Genomic DNA, 18,922 nt, shown 5'->3' with positions numbered 1-18,922 from the left:
TGGTGCCAAGGTGAACAAGGACAAAAGTGTATAAACATATTTTATCCAAACATCTGTTAACATGGTTACATATATTTACCAGGAGGTACTGGACATTGCAAGACAACTTCTTGTTGAACTTGGCCAAAACAATGATTCTGAAATTGAAGAAAGTAAAGCAAAGCTGGAGCAGCTTAAGACAGTGTTGGAAATGTAAGTAGTTATATACCGTGGAACCTCGGATTACGAGTAACCCGGTTTGCGAGCATTTCGCTATATGAGCAAAGCTTGCTGTAAACTTGTAACTCAGTTTACGAGCAAGCTTTGCTGTACGAGCAAATACTCACTGCACACACTTCCGGTTCCGTACTATAACTGTGCTCTGACCCGCTCTTACAGTTTGCACAAACAGGCACAAAGACACACAAACACACACAAGCACACATTATGCTCACCTTACCTTCTGTTCCCTCGCCGGCCTCATGGTTCTTGTAGTTTGCCGATACAGGATGTGTATTGGGTAACTATCACGACGATGGAGGAACTTCCGCTGTTAGCCACTACTCCAAAGGCAGCAGAATGTCCGGCATTGGTCGTGATAGTTACAAGATACACATCCTGTACCGGCGAACTACAAGAACAAGGAGGCCAATGATGGAACGGAAGGTAAGGTGAGCATAATATGTGTGTGTGCGTGTTTGTGCATGTGTAGAATGGCACAATAGGGGACATTGAACAAAGTTGTGGAACGAATTGTCTGAGCTTTCATTATTTCCTTTGGGAAATTTTGCTTTGCTAGACGAGTAACTTGGTTTACAAGCACACTCCCAGAATGGATTGTTCTCGTAAACAAAGGTTCCACTGTAACCTTATATGATACAATTAGACATGTGACCGCTGGACTTCTGCAATGCTGAATCTTGTCAGTTATGTGGCGCATGGACACCCATTTTTTTTTGGGGGGGGGGGGGGGAATTTACATACTGGAAAACCATACATTTATTTTTTGAGGCTATACTGTGTGTCTACAGCCCATAACACAGACTCACTGACTCAGTTGAATTCATTGTGAATTGTCAGATGATGAGAATTGGTCTTAAAATCGGTTTCTTAAACTTAAAAGAAAATAAAAAAAAAAATTGGTATGATTGTTTTTATTTGAAGTTCCTTATTTTTAAGGACTGTCCAGGAATTTCCGTATGGTTGACAACTCAATCTGCAACCAAATTACCTCCTAAAATAACGAAACCGACTTTAGTGCCACAGCAAACCTCTCATTTTGTCAATTTGCCACTTAATGTGCTCTTCCAAAGTTAATGTTGACAGTCTTGTGGCCGCCATTTCCCAGTATTGCTGATGTGATCGGTCACGTGCCATCGTGATGCATTTGGCTTCTCTCAATTGGCTTTTGTTGAGAGAAGCCGGATGAGACTAGTCTGTAGCCACATGTATGGAAATCTGATCCATGCGGCCATGTCACCTCTCGCTTGTAATACTCCGGAAACCGTGCAAGTGACTTGGTTTACTGCAGACTTCAAACCTGGACAATCCCTGAATTTCTATTCTATTCAATTCCTGTGTATAATGAAAATGAAGAAGGCCTTGTAGAGATAATGAAGCCATGACTGAACATTTTTTTTTTTTTTATTAAAGATTACAAATTAGTTTGCTTTGTACAATATTTTTGCAGCCTATAAAAGTAAGAAAACACAAAAGCAGTTTCTTTGTCGCTCCATTGGGAGACCCAGACAATTGGGTGTATAGCTTCTGCCTCCGGAGGCCACACAAAGTATTACACTTAAAAGTGTAAACCCCTCCCCTCTGCCTATACACCCCCCCGTGCATCACGGGCTCCTCAGTTTTTATGCTTTGTGTTGAAGGAGGCACACATGCACGCAAGCTCCACAATTTAGTCAGCAGCAGCTGCTGACTATATCGGATGGAAGAAAATAGGGCCCATAACAGGGCCCCCGGCATGCTCCCTTCTCACCCCACTCTGGTCGGCGGTGCTGTTAAGGTTGAGGTACCCATTGCGGGTACAAAGGCTGGAGCCACATGCTGTTTTCCTTCCCCATCCCTTAGGGGCTCTGGGTGAAGTGGGATCCTAACCGGTCACCATGCACTGGGACCGTGCTCCCTCCGCAGCCCCTGGGGGAATCTGCTGGACAGGAGACCGGGTATCGTCAGGGACAGGCCCTGCTCCTCTGAGGTACTCTGTGTCCCCTTGGGGATGGCGCATAGAGCGCCTGTGTAATGGACGCTGCAGCAGCTGCTGGGTGTGTTTGTGCGCCGGGACTACCGCGCTGACCGCGCTTGTTTGCCGGCCGCGCTTATAACTTTAGTCCCCGGCTTTTGCGGCCTAGTACCGCATACTCCCGCCCCCGGGCCTGCCAGTCAGGGGTAAGGGCGGGACGCTGCACTGGACGTCAGCGCTGAGGGCTGGAGCATACTTAGTATCCTCCTCCCCCCTCACTGAGCACCGTGGGGCACCAGATTCCCGCACTTTCTGAGGCACGCCCACGGCTCCCTCCTCCTCTCAGAACGCTGGCAGCCATTCCTATCAGCACTTCTGACGCTGGAGAACTTCAGAGGGGAGACAACACCGAGCTCCACAGCTCTGGGAGGCCCAGGCAGGGAATCTGGTGGTCACACAACCGCTGAGGGCGGTCGGTAAGCCACACCTGTTACTAGGTGCTGGCCCCCCTGGGTGCCGAAGTGTATATTTATATGCTTATATTGTATACATTTACTCTGTACGGCCGCACTATTTGCTTTTGGCTATATACCCTCACTGATTGCTCTAAGAGGAGACAACAGCATGTCGTCCGCAAAAAGCAAGGGTGCCAAGGCACAGGCCTATTTTGCAACCTGTACTATGCTACCTGCAGGTTCCACCTACCCTCATTGTGTGCAATGCTCGGCCCCTGTGACACTCACTCAGTCGGAGCCTCAGCCACCGGTGGGACCCTCGGCCCAGGTGGAACCACCTGCTGCCACTGTCCAGGTGACAGGGACAGAGTTTGCAGTATTCGCTGACAAACTTTCTGAGTCTATGGATAGATGGTCTGCTAAGATACTAGAAGCTTTGCAGTCCAGACCGGTAACACAGGCCCCGGGCACTGTTGAATCATTGCTCTCAGACCCCCCTCGGTCGGCGCAGCAAAGTGCTCCTGGGGCGACTCATAGGTCCCACGGTGAGGACTCCGACACGGACCGCAGTCCCAGACCGGCTAAGCGGGCTCGCTGGGAACTTCCCTCGACTTCATCACACTGCTCAGGGTCTCAGCATGAGGACTCTCTGGAGGATGAAGCGGAGGTGGCAGATCAGGGCTCTGATCCTGACGCCGCTCTCAACCTTGATACACCTGAAGGGGACGCCATAGTAAACGACCTTATAGCGTCCATCAATCAGGTGTTAGAACTTTCTCCTCCAGCTCCTCCGATTGAGGAGTCAGCTTCTTAGCAGGAGAAATTCCAATTTAGGTTTCCCAAACGTACACGGAGTGCGTTTCTTGATCACTCCAACTTCAGAGATACAGTCCAGAAACACCGAGCTTTTCCGGATAAGCGCTTTACTAAGCGCCTTAATGACACACGTTATCCCTTCCCCCCTGACGTAGTCAAGGGTTGGGCTCAGTGTCCCAAGGTGGATCCTCCAGTCTCTAGACTGGCGGCTAGATCCATAGTTGCGGTGGCAGATGGCTCATCACTCAAGGATGCCACTGACAGGCAGATAGAGCTCCTGATGAAATCCATCTATGAAGCTATAGGCGCGTCCTTTGCTCCGGCATTCGCAGCCGTATGGGCACTCCAAGCTATCTCAGCTTGTCAGTCTGAGATTAATGCAGTCACACGTGCCTCTACTCCGCAGGTTGTGTCCTTAACCTCTCAGGCGTCGGCGTTTGCGTCCTACGCCATGAATGCTGTCCTGGACTCTGCGAGCCGTACGGCGGTAGCATCCGCCAATTCAGTGGCAGTCCGCAGGGCCATGTGGCTACGTGAATGGAAGGCAGACTCTGCTTCCAAAAAGTTCTTAACCGGTTTGCCATTTTCTGGCGACCGCCTGTTTGGCGAGCAATTGGATGAAATCATTAAACAATCCAAGGGAAAGGACTCGTCCTTACCCCAGTCCAAACCAAACAGACCTCAACAACGGAAGGTACAATCGAGGTTTCGGTCCTTTCGGCCCTCAGCCAGGTCTCAATTCTCCTCGTCCAACAGGCCACAGAAGGGTCAGAGGAACTCTGATTCATGGCGGTCTAAGTCATGTCCTAAAAAGACCGCCGGAGGAACCGCTACCAAGGCGGCCTCCTCATGACTTTCGGCCTCCCCAAACCGCATCCTCGGTCGGTGGCAGGCTCTCCCGCTTTTGCGACGCCTGGTTGCCACATGTCCAAGACCGATGGGTGAGAGACATTATGTCCCACGGTTACAGGATAGAGTTCAGCTCTCGTCCTCCGACTCGTTTCTTCAGAACATCTCCGCCCCCCGAGCGAGCCGATGCTCTTCTTCAGGCGGTGAGCACTCTGAAGGCAGAAGGAGTGGTGATCCCTGTCCCCCTTCAGCAATGGGGCCACGGTTTTTACTCCAACTTGTTTGTGGTGCCAAAAAAGGACGGATCTTTCCGTCCCGTTCTGGACCTCAAACTGCTCAACAGACACGTGAAAACCAGGCGGTTCCGGATGGAATCTCTCCGCTCCGTCATCGCCTCGATGTCCCAAGGAGACTTCCTAGCATCAATCGACATCAGGGATGCTTATCTCCACGTGCCGATTGCACCAGAGCATCAGCGCTTCCTGCGTTTCGCCATCGGGGACGAACACCTTCAGTTCGTGGCACTGCCTTTCGGCCTGGCGACAGCCCCACGGATCTTCACCAAGGTTATGGCAACAGTGGTAGCAGTCCTACACTCTCAGGGACACTCGGTGATCCCTTACTTAGACGATCTTCTTGTCAAGGCCCCCTCTCGGGTGGCATGCCAACACAGCCTGAACATTGCTCTGGAGACTCTCCAGAGATTCGGGTGGATCATCAATTTCCCAAAGTCAAAATTGACACCGACCCAATCGCTGACATATCTCGGGATGGAGTTTCATACTCTCTCAGCGATAGTGAAACTTCTGCTGGACAAACAGCGTTCACTACGGACAGGGGTGCAATCTCTCCTTCGAGCCCAGTCGCACCCCTTGAGGCGCCTCATGCACTTCCTAGGGAAGATGATGGCAGCAATGGAGGCAGTTCCATTTGCGCAGTTTCATCTGCGTCCACTTCAATGGGACATTCTCCGCAAATGGGACAGGAAGTCGACGTCCCTCGACAGGAACGTCTCCCTTTCTCGGGCAGCCAATGCCTCCCTTCAGTGGTGGCTTCTCCCCACTTCTTTGTCGAAGGGGAAATCATTCCTGCCCCCATCCTGGGCTGTGGTCACGACGGACGCGAGTCTGTCAGGGTGGGGAGCAGTCTTCCTCCACCACAGGGCTCAGGGTACCTGGACTCAGCCAGAGTCCTCCCTTCAGATCAATGTTCTGGAGATAAGGGCAGTGTATCTAGCCCTAAAAGCGTTCCAGCCGTGGCTGGAAGGCAGGCAGATCCGAATTCAGTCGGACAACGCCACGGCGGTGGCATACATCAACCACCAAGGCGGCACACGCAGTCGGCAAGCCTTCCAGGAAGTTCGGCGGATTCTGCTGTGGGTGGAAGCCACAGCCTCCACCATCTCCGCAGTTCACATCCCGGGCGTAGAAAACTGGGAAGCAGACTTTCTCAGTCGCCAGGGCATGGACGCAGGGGAATGGTCTCTTCACCCGGACGTGTTTCAAGAGATCTGTTGCCGCTGGGGGAAGCCGGACGTCGACCTAATGGCGTCCCGGCACAACAACAAGGTCCCGGCATTCATGGCACGGTCTCAAGATCACAGAGCTCTGGCGGCAGACGCATTAGTTCAGGATTGGTCGCAGTTTCGACTGCCTTATGTATTTCCTCCTCTGGCACTGCTGCCCAGATTGTTACGCAAGATCAGGTCCGACTGCCGCCGCGCCATCCTCATCGCCCCAGACTGGCCGAGGAGGTCGTGGTACCCGGATCTGTGGCATCTCACGGCGGGTCAACCGTGGGCACTACCAGACCGACCAGACTTGCTGTCTCAAGGGCCATTTTTCCATCTGAATTCTGCGGCCCTCAACCTGACTGTGTGGCCATTGAGTCCTGGATCCTAGCGTCTTCAGGGTTTTCTCAAGAGGTCATTGCCACTATGAGACAGGCCAGGAAACCAACGTCCGCCAAGATCTACCACAGGACGTGGAGGATCTTCTTATCCTGGTGCTCTGATCAGGGTTTTACTCCCTGGCCATTTGCCTTGCCCACTTTTCTATCCTTCCTTCAATCCGGAATGGAAAAGGGTTTGTCTCTCGGCTCTCTTAAGGGACAAGTCTCGGCGCTCTCTGTGTTTTTTCAAAAGCGTCTAGCCAGGCTTCCGCAGGTACGCACGTTCCTGCAGGGGGTTTTCCACATAGTCCCTCCTTACAAGCGTCCGCTAGAACCCTGGGATCTGAACAGGGTGCTAACGGCCCTTCAGAAACCACCTTTCGAGCCAATGAGGGATATTTCTCTTTCACGCCTTTCGCAGAAGGTGGTCTTCCTAGTGGCAGTCACATCACTTCGGAGAGTGTCTGAACTAGCTGCACTGTCATGCAAAGCCCCCTTCCTGGTGTTTCACCAGGACAAGGTGGTTCTGCGTCCGGTTCCGGAATTTCTCCCTAAGGTGGTATCCCCTTTTCATCTCAATCAGGATATCTCCTTACCTTCTTTTTGCCCTCATCCAGTTCACCAATATGAAAAGGATTTGCACTTGTTAGATCTTGTGAGAGCACTCAGACTCTACATTTCTCGTACGGCGCCCCTGCGCCGCTCGGACGCGCTCTTTGTTCTTGTCGCTGGCCAGCGTAAAGGGTCGCAGGCTTCCAAGTCAACCTTGGCTCGGTGGATCAAGGAACCAATTCTTGAAGCCTACCGTTCTTCTGGGCTTCCGGTTCCTTCAGGGCTGAAAGCCCATTCTACCAGAGCCGTGGGTAGCCCATTCTACCAGAGCCGTGGGTGCGTCCTGGGCATTGCGGCACCAGGCTACGGCTCAGCAGGTGTGTCAGGCGGCTACCTGGTCGAGTCTGCACACTTTCACGAAACACTATCAGGTGCATACCTACGCTTCGGCAGATGCCAGCCTAGGTAGGCGAGTCCTTCAGGTGGCGGTTGCCCACCTGTAGGAAGGGGCCGTTTTACGGCTCTTTTACCGAGGTATTCTTTTACCCACCCAGGGACTGCTTTTGGACGTCCCAATTGTCTGGGTCTCCCAATGGAGCGACAAAGAAGAAGGGAATTTTGTTTACTTACCGTAAATTCCTTTTCTTCTAGCTCCTATTGGGAGACCCAGCACCCGCCCCTGTTCCCTTCGGGCTGTTGTTCTTTTGTGTACACATGTTGTTCATGTTGAATTGTTCTTGGTTCATGGTTTTCAGTTCTCCGAACATCCTTCGGATTGAATTTACCTTAGACCAATTTATAAGTTTCCTCCTTCCTGCTTTTGCACCAAAACTGAGGAGCCCGTGATGCACGGGGGGGTGTATAGGCAGAGGGGAGGGGTTTACACTTTTAAGTGTAATACTTTGTGTGGCCTCCGGAGGCAGAAGCTATACACCCAATTGTCTGGGTCTCCCAATAGGAGCTAGAAGAAAAGGAATTTACGGTAAGTAAACAAAATTCCCTTCTTCCTGAGCGTGACATCCGCTCATCCATTCTACCATAACCTGGAAAGACTTCCTGCTTTTACATTTTGTTTCTTTTATATGGAGTATGTTTTCTATGCCTTGTTCACCAGGTATGGCCACTTTTCTGGAATAAATCGTAAGGTTCAGCTGACATATCTGCCACATGGCTGCCCTAAGACGTCCAGTGAGGAGGAAGGTACGTTTTGGCTGAGGACTATTGTACTTGTAAGATTACACTTTAACATTGTGTAACACATTTTTACGTTATGGCTACATTTTCTAGACTGTCGAAGAGATGAACCATCGTTGCTTTTGGTCCTGAAGTGGGGTGGTGAACTGACCCCTGCAGGCCGAATTCAGGCAGAAGAGCTTGGCAGGGCATTTCGGTGCATGTATCCTGGAGGACAAGGTAAGTGTACAGATTACACTAGTATACCGCTAAAATATATTCCCAACTGTAAAGATAAATTGCTTAGAGACGTCTGTATTGTACAGTACAAATATTGGGAATATGCTGCCAGTGATATTTCCTTCCTGTTTATTTACTCAATTCCACAGAACTTTACAGACATCACTGTCCCTATTGGGGCTCACAATCTAAATTCCCAATCTGTATGTCTTTGGAGTGTGGGAGGAAACCGGAAAACCGGGAGGAAACCCATACAAACACGGGGAGAACATACAGAGTCCTATAAGCTCTGTGAATGTACTACACTGGGAGTAAAAATGTTTTCCCCCTTAAGTAGTGACCTATTTCTTAGAGTAAGACACCACTTAAAGGAAACTTGTCACCAGCTTTTGGATTTCTAAAGCAAGACTAGCACCTTAAGCAGCGCCTGTGCTGTATTCTATAAAGCTGCATCTTGTACCCTGACTCCCCCTGCACACCCCACAAATACCTTTATAATATCTCCCTCCATGTATGTAAATTCGTCAGTCCGGTCCAATGGGCGTCTTAGGCTAAGTTCACATTTCCGCTAAAATGTATCAGTCACAATCCGCTCCTCTTGTAAACAACGGAATCCGTTTAGCGGATTCCGTTGCTCCCATAGACTTGTATGAGCAGCGGATTGTGACTGATGATGCTGCGTTGCACCCTCCGCCCGACTGATCAGTCGTGGAACGACTGACCGCCGGGCGGGAGGAACGCAGCATGTAACGTTTTTTGAGCAGCGAGATCCGTCGGATTTCGCTGCGCATGCTCTCTGGCTCCCTGCACACGTCACCAGCTTTGGTTGGTTACCCGATATTTACCCTGGTTACGGTGCAAGGAGCCAGCGCTAAGCGGTGTAGGCCCGTAACCAAGGTAAATATCGGGTGCTTTGCTATCCGATATTTAGTTTGGTTACGTGTGCAGGGAGGCCGACACTTCCCCGCTCGGCCCCGCCCCCTCCCGCACTCCGCACATGTGTGTACACACACACACCTGTCCCCAGCCATGCAGACAAGCACTGCCATTGACACCCTCGTCTGGCCCCGCCCCCCGCTCGGCTCCGCCCTCTCCTGCACTCCGCATGTGCACTCCGCATGTGCACATACATACATACATACATACATACATACATACATACATACATACATACATACATGCGCGCACACACACACACACACACACACTCACTCACAGATACACTCACCTGTCCCCAGCCATGCAGACCGCAGCACTGCCACTGACATCCTCAACGCCTGGCCCCGCCCCCGCTCGGCTCCGCCCCCTCCCGCACTCCGCATGTGCACACACGTACATACATACATACATACATACATGCGCACACACACACACACTCACAGATACTCACCTGTCCCCAGCCATGCAGACCGCAGCACTGCCACTGACATCCTCAGCGCCTGGCCCCGCCCCCCGCTCGGCTCCGCCCCCTCCCGCATTCAGCATGTGTACGTACACACACACACACTCACCTGTCCTGCAGTCCCTACGGCACTGACGTCCTCAGTGCCACGGCCCCGCTTGGCTCCCCCCCCCCGAACTCCGCCCCCCGCACAAAACGGAATCCGACAAAGAATTCTATTCTTTGTCATCCGTTGTACAGCGTTGAACAGCGCATCAGTCACATGCGTCAAGCGACGCATGTGACTGATACAAAACAACGGAAATGTGAACTTAGCCTTATTTTGCTGCTCGTGTCCCTTTTTTTGCTCTGATCTCAGCCTCCGTTACTCACCTATGCGAGCTGGGAATGTCTCTGCGCAGGTGTGAAATTTTGGCCGGCTACCTGGATAGTGCCGGATGTGTCTTTCATGTCAGTCATCAAAGGAGGTAGAGATCAGCACTGAAAGGAGGGACTGAAGTCATGAAATTGGATCCCCATCGGACTAGACTGACGAATTTACATACCTAGTTTTAGTATAGAAAGCCAAATTCTGGGGACAGGTTCCGTTTAATTAGTCATAGCCTGACAGCTGAGATACAGAGTGCAGCCTTAATAAATAGGTTGCAGTAGAAAGTGAAGCCCAACCCCAATATTGGCTTTCTTTTTGTTTTTTTCAGCATCCTAATAACTATGCTCTCTGCTTGGACCAACCGAGCTAACAATATGCCATTCCTTAAAGGGGTTGTCCAGACTTGGGGTGAATGTCACTTTGTGACTACAAACTTGTGACTCTTCAGTGATCACTGTTAAAATTCTCCAGTGTTGGCATCAGGAGCAGGCAGGCGCGTGATCACACGTATGTGATTTGTTTACATGCAGTCACATGCTGATTAGACGTGCACCTTTTCGCTTAATGCTAGTGAATTGAATGAGGCTGGACATGTCTAGTAGGAATGTGGCCGAAAATATCCAAATTACATTCTTGTGGTCACATGACTGCTTGCTCCCAGCTCCGAGGAATCCAGTGTGTGCTGTGAGGATTCACAACTTTACAGTCACATAGTTACTGCAGACTTGCTCCCTCAGTTGCCTGGACAACTTGTTTAACTTAGTGGCAATTCCCTTTAATTGTTTTGCTTGAAGCACATCTGTATTATCGAGGCCGATGACCCACAAGTCTCGAAACAAAGGCACTGCAAATACTCTTTGTAATCGACGGACGGGGAAAGGGACGGACGGACGGGGAAAGGGACGGACGGACGGGGAAAGGGACGGACGGACGGGGAAAGGGACGGACGGACGGGGAAAGGGACGGACGGACGGGGAAAGGGACGGACGGACGGGGAAAGGGACGGACGGACGGGGAAAGGGACGGACGGACGGGGAAAGGGACGGACGGACGGGGAAAGGGACGGACGGACGGGGAAAGGGACGGACGGACGGGGAAAGGGACGGACGGACGGGGAAAGGGACGGACGGACGGGGAAAGGGACGGACGGACGGACGGGGAAAGGGACGGACGGACGGACGGGGAAAGGGACGGACGGACGGGGAAAGGGACGGACGGACGGACGGGGAAAGGGACGGACGGACGGACGGGGAAAGGGACGGACGGACGGACGGGGAAAGGGACGGACGGACGGACGGGGAAAGGGACGGACGGACGGACGGGGAAAGGGACGGACGGACGGACGGGGAAAGGGACGGACGGACGGACGGGGAAAGGGACGGACGGACGGACGGGGAAAGGGACGGACGGACGGACGGGGAAAGGGACGGACGGACGGACGGGGAAAGGGACGGACGGACGGACGGGGAAAGGGACGGACGGACGGACGGGGAAAGGGACGGACGGACGGACGGGGAAAGGGACGGACGGACGGACGGGGAAAGGGACGGACGGACGGACGGGGAAAGGGACGGACGGACGGACGGGGAAAGGGACGGACGGACGGACGGGGAAAGGGACGGACGGACGGACGGGGAAAGGGACGGACGGACGGACGGGGAAAGGGACGGACGGACGGACGGACGGGGAAAGGGACGGACGGACGGACGGGGAAAGGGACGGACGGACGGACGGGGAAAGGGACGGACGGACGGGGAAAGGGACGGACGGACGGGGAAAGGGACGGACGGACGGACGGGGAAAGGGACGGACGGACGGGGAAAGGGACGGACGGACGGACGGGAAAGGGACGGAAGGACGGACGGGGAAAGGGACGGAAGGACGGACGGGGAAAGGGACGGACGGACGGGAAAAGGGACGGACGGGGAAAGGGACGGACGGACGGACGGGGAAAGGGACGGACGGACGGACGGGGAAAGGGACGGACGGACGGACGGGGAAAGGGACGGACGGACGGACGGGGAAAGGGACGGACGGACGGACGGGGAAAGGGACGGACGGACGGACGGGGAAAGGGACGGACGGACGGACGGGGAAAGGGACGGACGGACGGGGAAAGGGACGGACGGACGGACGGGGAAAGGGACGGACGGACGGGGAAAGGGACGGACGGACGGAAAGGGACGGACGGACGGACGGAGGGGGAAAGGGACGGACGGACGGACGGGGGAAAGGGACGGACGGACGGGGAAAGGGACGGACGGACGGAAAGGGACGGACGGACGGACGGAGGGGGAAAGGGACGGACGGACGGACGGACGGGGGAAAGGGACGGACGGAGGGGGAAAGGGACATAAACAACAGGAACCTTGCTAGAATGCAGCCCAGGAGCTGCAGAGGTGGAATCTTTTAGGTTTAGTGCAAAATTTCTGATGACAGGTTCCCTTTAAGACAACTGGATCCGCTGCCAAGCTGTAATTGACAGGTGTGAAAGCTCTTGTCCCGAGAAACTGAGGGAACGCCTAGGTGCATCACAAGCCGAGATTTCACATATTGTGCTCCAAAAGCAATAAATGTGAATATATCCAACGGAATCGCTCTGGGCAAAATGGGGAAAAAAACTGCAGAATCAGAAATGCAGGGATTTTTACTAACTTAATTCAGTAAAGGAAAGGAAGTTAGTTTTGTATAAATCTTGCTAAGAAACCAAATCTTTCCTGCTGATCTTTAGTTTTACTTTACTATTTTGTTGCCTACCAGCTAAGGGAAGATGTTTGGTTGGGCTTATTGTTTCTTATCTCCTATTTCAGACAGAGCAGAGGGGGGAAGCTCCTGCTGCAGCCAGTTACCTGACAGCCAGACAAAGGATGGTGAGGAGGAGGAGGGAGAATTGGTTATATCCCGTAACACACGGTAGACGTCTTGATACATCTCATAGTTTTTGTTTCTATAGTGATAATGGATAGGATCAGAATAGAGCAGGTTATTATTGGAGGAACTGATAAGACTTGTTCTTTTATGATGGATGTGTAACGTATGCTGTTTCCTAGGAGACTATGCTGGATTTCCCGGCTGTGGCCTTCTGCGGTTACACAGTACTTATCGACATGATCTAAAAATCTATGCATCTGATGAAGGAAGAGTCCAGATGACAGCGGCAGCGTTTGCCAAAGTATGTTGTGCTTTTCACATCCAATAAAATTATGTTATGGCTTTACTTGGCCATCACTGAGCTTTAAGGACCATTACTGCTATTTGTTTTATAATGCCCCATCCATTAGCCATCCATAATATGTGTGCATTACAATCTGACGTTTCGGGGAAACAATAGTTTGAACATCTACAAGATGAGAGTACTCAAGTCTCCGACCCCGGCCGGCTTTTCCCTGCATTGTTTCAGGTGACTGACCATTCTCTCCCTATTCACGTGGCACAGATTGATCAATCAACTAGAATGATGCAGTGAAAAGCCGGCCTGATCTTCCAACTACGCGTTACCTGACATGCCAGAGCAATTCAAAGAATAAGGCCTAAGCCACACAGAGAGAAAATCGATGCGAGTGGAGTGCGATAAAACATCGCATTCCACTCGGACCAATTCCAGCCTGTGTCTCAGCACACATGAGCGATTATTTTCTCAGCCCCAATTGGACCGAGAAAACAATCGCACTTCACTCGCGGTACACCAGTGTACTGTGCGTGCAGAGCGAGAATCGCAATTGCCCGCTATGGAGGAGAGAGGGAGATAAATCCCTCCGCTCCTCTGTGCCAGCCTGCCCCTCCGCAGCGCTGGCCCGCCCATTCTTAGTGCCAGCCCGCCCCCCGCAGCTGAGGTCCACTCGCACGATCGGACCTCAGATGCAGGGACACTCGCATGACACTCGGCTCCTGCTGTGCTGCCAATGCGAGCCAAGTGTCATGCGAGCATTGCACTAGTACCCCGTGTGGCCCCGGCCTAACATTCCAGGCTGCAGTCGTGGAGCCTGACCTTGATTTGTGCTGCCTGTGGTTTTGACAACATGAATCATGGCAGGTTCTCTTTCAAACACTTACCCCTCACTGTCTTATGCAGTTTCCAGCGCTGCTCTGGTCCTCTCCGCCATCATTTCACCACTTTCTTGTTTGCTAGTTCACACAACCGACCGTTAGTTTGCCTTCTATGAAACTCTTGTTTTGAGCCACGCAGACTTACTTTGAGAAAGTGACTTCGGCACAAGTGGCGTGTGAGCCGGCTTGTCACAGGTGCAGTCGGCACATGGGATAGGAGACCTCTTGGAGCAAAAAGGCAGAAGAGAATATTTCTTAAATGTTCTAATATACACACATTACTGATGGTTAATGGAGGGGAAATTAAAGGGAATCTATCGCCACATTTTTGCTACCTCATCTGAGAGCAGCATACTGTAGGAAAAGAGACCCTGATTCCAACAATGTATCACTTAGTTTACTGGATGCAGCAGCTGTGACACAAGTAGACTTCTTAGATGTAGCAAAGGTCAGAAAGCTAACTCCGCCCACACCACAGCTTTTTGTGTATAATGTATAGTGACATTGACTTGCTTAACTGTGTGTGGTTGGACCAGTTCTCACACGAGTCTTAGCTCAAGCAGTGATAATCATCTCCTAGTAACTCTCATTGTATTAAAAGGACACCACACATTTATGCCTAAAATCAATGTCTCAGCACCTACCCTCAAGCTGTAATCAGATTACATAGCAAACACCTGCTGACAGATTCCATTCACAGACAACCACTGGAGTAGTCATTTACAAATAACTCTAGATTTGGAGGTACGATGACAACTAATGCAAATCCCAGCGCCTTGGACTCAGATCCTTTTTTTTTTTTTTTTTACAAAAGTTTAATTTATCATAATTTCGTGTTCCATAAATCTGATCATGATTGGGATTTGTATAATAAGATAATATATGGGACGTATCAATCTTATGGTTTTATTTCTAGGGTTTGTTGGCACTGGAAGGAGAACTGACCCCAATACTGGTTCAGATGGTGAAGAGTGCAAATATGAATGGCTTGCTGGACAGTGACAGCGACTCATTAAGTAGCTGTCAGCATCGAGTGAAGGCAAGACTGCACGAGATTCTTCAGAGGGACCGAGATTTCAGTGTTGAGGACTATGAGAAGGTAACAAAATTGGAGGCTTTATTCACACATTCTCAGTCCTTTTACCACTTTGTGAACATCCTGAAAAAGCAGGAAAATCTATCCTAAATATTTTTTCCTGCTGTACCATGACATGATTCAACTATGAACTATATGATTACTGGTAAAACGTAAAGGGATTGACTGAGCTGAAAATAATGACTGCAGACACTGACTGTGGATTGCTGAATTATGACACTGTGCATTGTGCACACTGTCATGAGTCCCATGTGTTCCCGCATACTTGTGGTTATGTGCTGATGGCTCACGTCTGGCTTTTCTGTAGAAGAGAAGTGAGATGAGACTAGTCGTCGTATTTGACAGAAACTATACAAATCACGTACATGTAGTAACTACACCACCCACACCTATACCGAGAACACAATGGAATCTTGACAGTGTGCACATCGTACACCTATCATAATTCGTCAGTCTGTTTAATCCAGACAATCCCTTTAATAGACTGATGTTTTCTTATTGATATTTTTAGACACTACATGTAGCAATCATGATCTGTTTGTGAAAACAAGTAACTTTTATCTTTCACTTCCATTCAGCTAACTCCGACAGGAAGTATCTCACAGATTAAATCAATGCAGATTATAAAGAATCCGGTTAAGACTTGTGACAAAGTTTACTCCTTAATTCAAAGCCTGACATCACAGATCCGGCAGAAAATGGAGGACCCAAAATACGCAGGTATGGAGGCTTACCATCTGTCGCTTTCAAAGTAATGTGCTTTGAACAACTAGATTTCCTAGCCTTGGGGTTTTCTTATGAAAGTATAAACTGTTACACCGATAAAACCAAACAGATGGCAGTATCAGTCTTGTTAAAAAGAACCTGACAGGCACCTATTCCCTCCCACCCACCATCAATTATATATTTTTCACTAAATACCCTGCCTAACTAGCTCTTTATACCACTTGATGCCTAAACACATATTTTGAAAAAATCTTTATAAAGTCCTTTTTCGTATATAAATTAGCCCTTTGACTAATCGCTGGGGAGTTAGTTCTCCAGACTAGTCGGTCCTCTCTGCATATTATCACACCCCCGTGGGCATATCATGATTTGCAGAGAGCCGGCGGCATTGCCAGCTCTCCACAAATCCCACGCATTCGCATGGCTTTTTCACTAACATTATTGCTCCTCTGAAACAGGGTGTATGCGCCCCCCCCCCCACCCCTTCAAGGAGGCGCACTGTGCATGTGAAACAACAGTCTTCTTCACTTCCAGACATGAGCAGCGCTTCTCTGAAGCCGTGAGGCGTACACCCAGCTCCTGAGGCACAAAGATGTTAGAAATAAAGTCGCGAGCATGCGTGGGATTTGCAGAAAGCCGTCAATGACACAGATTCTCTGCAAATCGTGATATGCCCACAGAGGCGTGATAACGTGCAGAGTGGGCCGAATAGTCTGGGGATCTAACCCGTCCCATCAATTAGTCAAAGGGACAATTTATATATTAAAAAAAGGACTTTCTAATGATCTCAATATGTGTTTAGTTATGAGGCAGTATAAAGGGCTAGTTAGGCAGAGTATTTAGTAATAGATTTATTGCTGGTGGGTGGGAGGGCCTGTCAGGTGATAGCTCATATTCCACCTTTCTTCATCCTGCTTCTACACTTGTCCTCTCCGCAATTTGACCTAGGGAGAGATTGAATTGTTTCTCTTTTAGCTTCTCTCTACGTTCTCCACAGATATTCAGCTTTATCACAGTGAGACCCTGGAGCTGATGCTGCGCAGATGGTGCAAATTAGAGAAGGATTTCAAGACCAAAAATGGAAGATATGACATCAGCAAAATCCCCGATATTTATGACTGCATAAAGTACGACGTGCAGCATAACTGCTCACTGAAGCTGGAGAACACCATGGAGCTGTACAGGATTTCCAAGGCGCTCGCTGATATAGTTATTCCTCAGGTGGGTTTTATTCAGCATCACACAAAAAATGGTTTGTGGATATGACTTAGAGACAAGAAGTCACATTGAGCATGTGCTCTATTCTGTGGTCAACATGTTATAGGCCTGGAGAAGGGGAGCAGACTCATCCAACAGGGGCAATAAAGTGTCATCTGGACCTTGGTCTTGCCTTTATAAATCCAGACTGTTTCTTATACTGTGGAACAATATCATATGTGCGATGTAAGACTCTGCATGGCTGCACAGTGCGTGTGCAGGAGGGATAAGTCAGGCTACACTCCTGACATACTGTCTATCTACACCACAGAGCCTGGCTGATAGCTTAGCCTTGATTGGTCCATCATAATGGAAGCATGGTTGTTAACACTGTTTTGGACACAGTATGTTTCAGCTTCTCCCAAAATGCTGCAATGTATTGTACAAGCACAGTTGATGAGATTTCTAGAAAACCCATGCTCACTGTGCTTGTACAGCCAGCAGCGAAAACTGAGCTATGGTGCGGCTCTCCAAGCCAAAAGCATATCAATTCTTTGCTGCGGAGTCGCAAGCGTTCACCGCAGGGAGAACACAGCGAGAGACCACAGCGCCCGATCCCTGATTATGAGCATGAGCAGCTGCGGTCTCGCAGCCCCGCAGGAGAGGACCCGCCGTGACCAGGACACAACGTGTCCTGATCGTGGGCACGAACCCTAAGAGTTCTCTAACATCTCCTAGGCAGGGGAAGAAGTAAAGAGTACAGATATACAGCACAGGATCACAGCTGGTTCATAGTACATAGTAGGGGCATATGTAAAGATTAGCTCAGCACAGGAACGTTTTTTTTTAACACACCTGGTTGTGGAACTTAGTTTTCTTCCAACCCGTTTTAAAGAAAGAGAAAAAAAAACATTTAAAGGGACGTGTTGGAGAAGAAGAACCTGTCTGCTTTATTCCATAAGACACACGTGTCCCTGGATTACCTGGAATTGCAGCTCTGCTCTGAATTAGCCCAATCTTCAATACACGCACCTTGTGTTCTGTGTTTTGGAAGAAAGCGGCTATATTGTGTTAATTCTGGACAAGTGGTTAATAGCATTTCTCAGGTGGTTCCTCACCCCTAGAACTCTTAGAGAGGACCACTACCCCCGACTATGTTCATTTCATACAGAAAATATGGTTTCTGTTCTTCGGATGAGATACGGGTAGAAATAACAATCAGTCTGACTGGAAAAAATGACCTTGTAAATAGCGAGGAATTAGCACAAGGTACCGTATTTTTCACTTTATAAGACGCACCGGAATATAAGACGCACCCCAAACTTAGACATAAAAAAAGGGAAAAAAAAGAAAAATGGGGTCCGTCTTATACTCCGGTGTTCTTTTACCGGAGGGGGGCAGCAGTGGTGGTGAAGCGGGGTCACAGGAGGCACAGGTTGTGCTGGCAGGCACAGCGGGTCAGTGGCAGCGGGGTCCATGGTTGCAGGTGCCGTGGCGTCCGTGGTTGCAGGCGCGGTGGCGTCCGTGGTGGCGGCAGCAGCGGTGGCGGGTGAGCCGTGCAGCAGGCCGGTGCAGTGAGTGTCCGCGGTCCCGGTTCAGTGGTGGCGGCGGCGACGGCTCAGTGGTGGCAGCGGCGGCGACTGCTCAGTGGTGGCAGCGGCGGGGACTGCTCAGTGGTGGAGCAGACGGATGCGGTGTTTTCCCAGTGTGTCCGCGGTCCCGATTCAAGTAATGGCGCCCGGAGCGACGCATGCGCTGATGGAGCTCTCATCCAAGAGCTCCATCGGCGCCATCATTTGAAAGTGGGACCGCGGACAACTGGTAACATGCTGCACAGCCGCCCGCCCCGCATGCACAGAGTGGCAGCCAGCAGGCTGCCCGCCCACCCTGCGTACAAGCCGCCGGGTACCTGTGCTTGCGTGCGGTGGCAGCCGGG

General features: G+C 50.7%; 1 protein-coding gene across 19 annotated transcripts in view; it reads left to right on the top strand.

Annotated features, from left to right (window-relative positions):
* Positions 1-18,922, top strand: part of PPIP5K2 (diphosphoinositol pentakisphosphate kinase 2) — a 215,561-nt gene that overhangs the window by 114,120 nt on the left and 82,519 nt on the right. For 11 of the 19 annotated variants that reach the window (XM_075325048.1, XM_075325045.1, XM_075325043.1 and 8 more), the window contains exons 13-20: positions 83-192; positions 7,850-7,935; positions 8,023-8,148; positions 12,731-12,790; positions 12,971-13,092; positions 14,884-15,066; positions 15,642-15,783; positions 16,787-17,010. In XM_075325048.1, the coding sequence (XP_075181163.1) occupies positions 83-192; positions 7,850-7,935; positions 8,023-8,148; positions 12,731-12,790; positions 12,971-13,092; positions 14,884-15,066; positions 15,642-15,783; positions 16,787-17,010 (1,053 nt within the window). The remainder of the gene's footprint in view (positions 1-82; positions 193-7,849; positions 7,936-8,022; positions 8,149-12,730; positions 12,791-12,970; positions 13,093-14,883; positions 15,067-15,641; positions 15,784-16,786; positions 17,011-18,922) is intronic. The other 8 variants (XM_075325050.1, XM_075325053.1, XM_075325052.1 and 5 more) reach the window with 1 other exon arrangement.

This window comes from Anomaloglossus baeobatrachus, chromosome 1, assembly GCF_048569485.1.
Source record: "Anomaloglossus baeobatrachus isolate aAnoBae1 chromosome 1, aAnoBae1.hap1, whole genome shotgun sequence".
Classification (NCBI taxonomy): domain Eukaryota; kingdom Metazoa; phylum Chordata; class Amphibia; order Anura; family Aromobatidae; genus Anomaloglossus; species Anomaloglossus baeobatrachus.
This window is presented reverse-complemented; position numbering and strand designations above follow the sequence as displayed.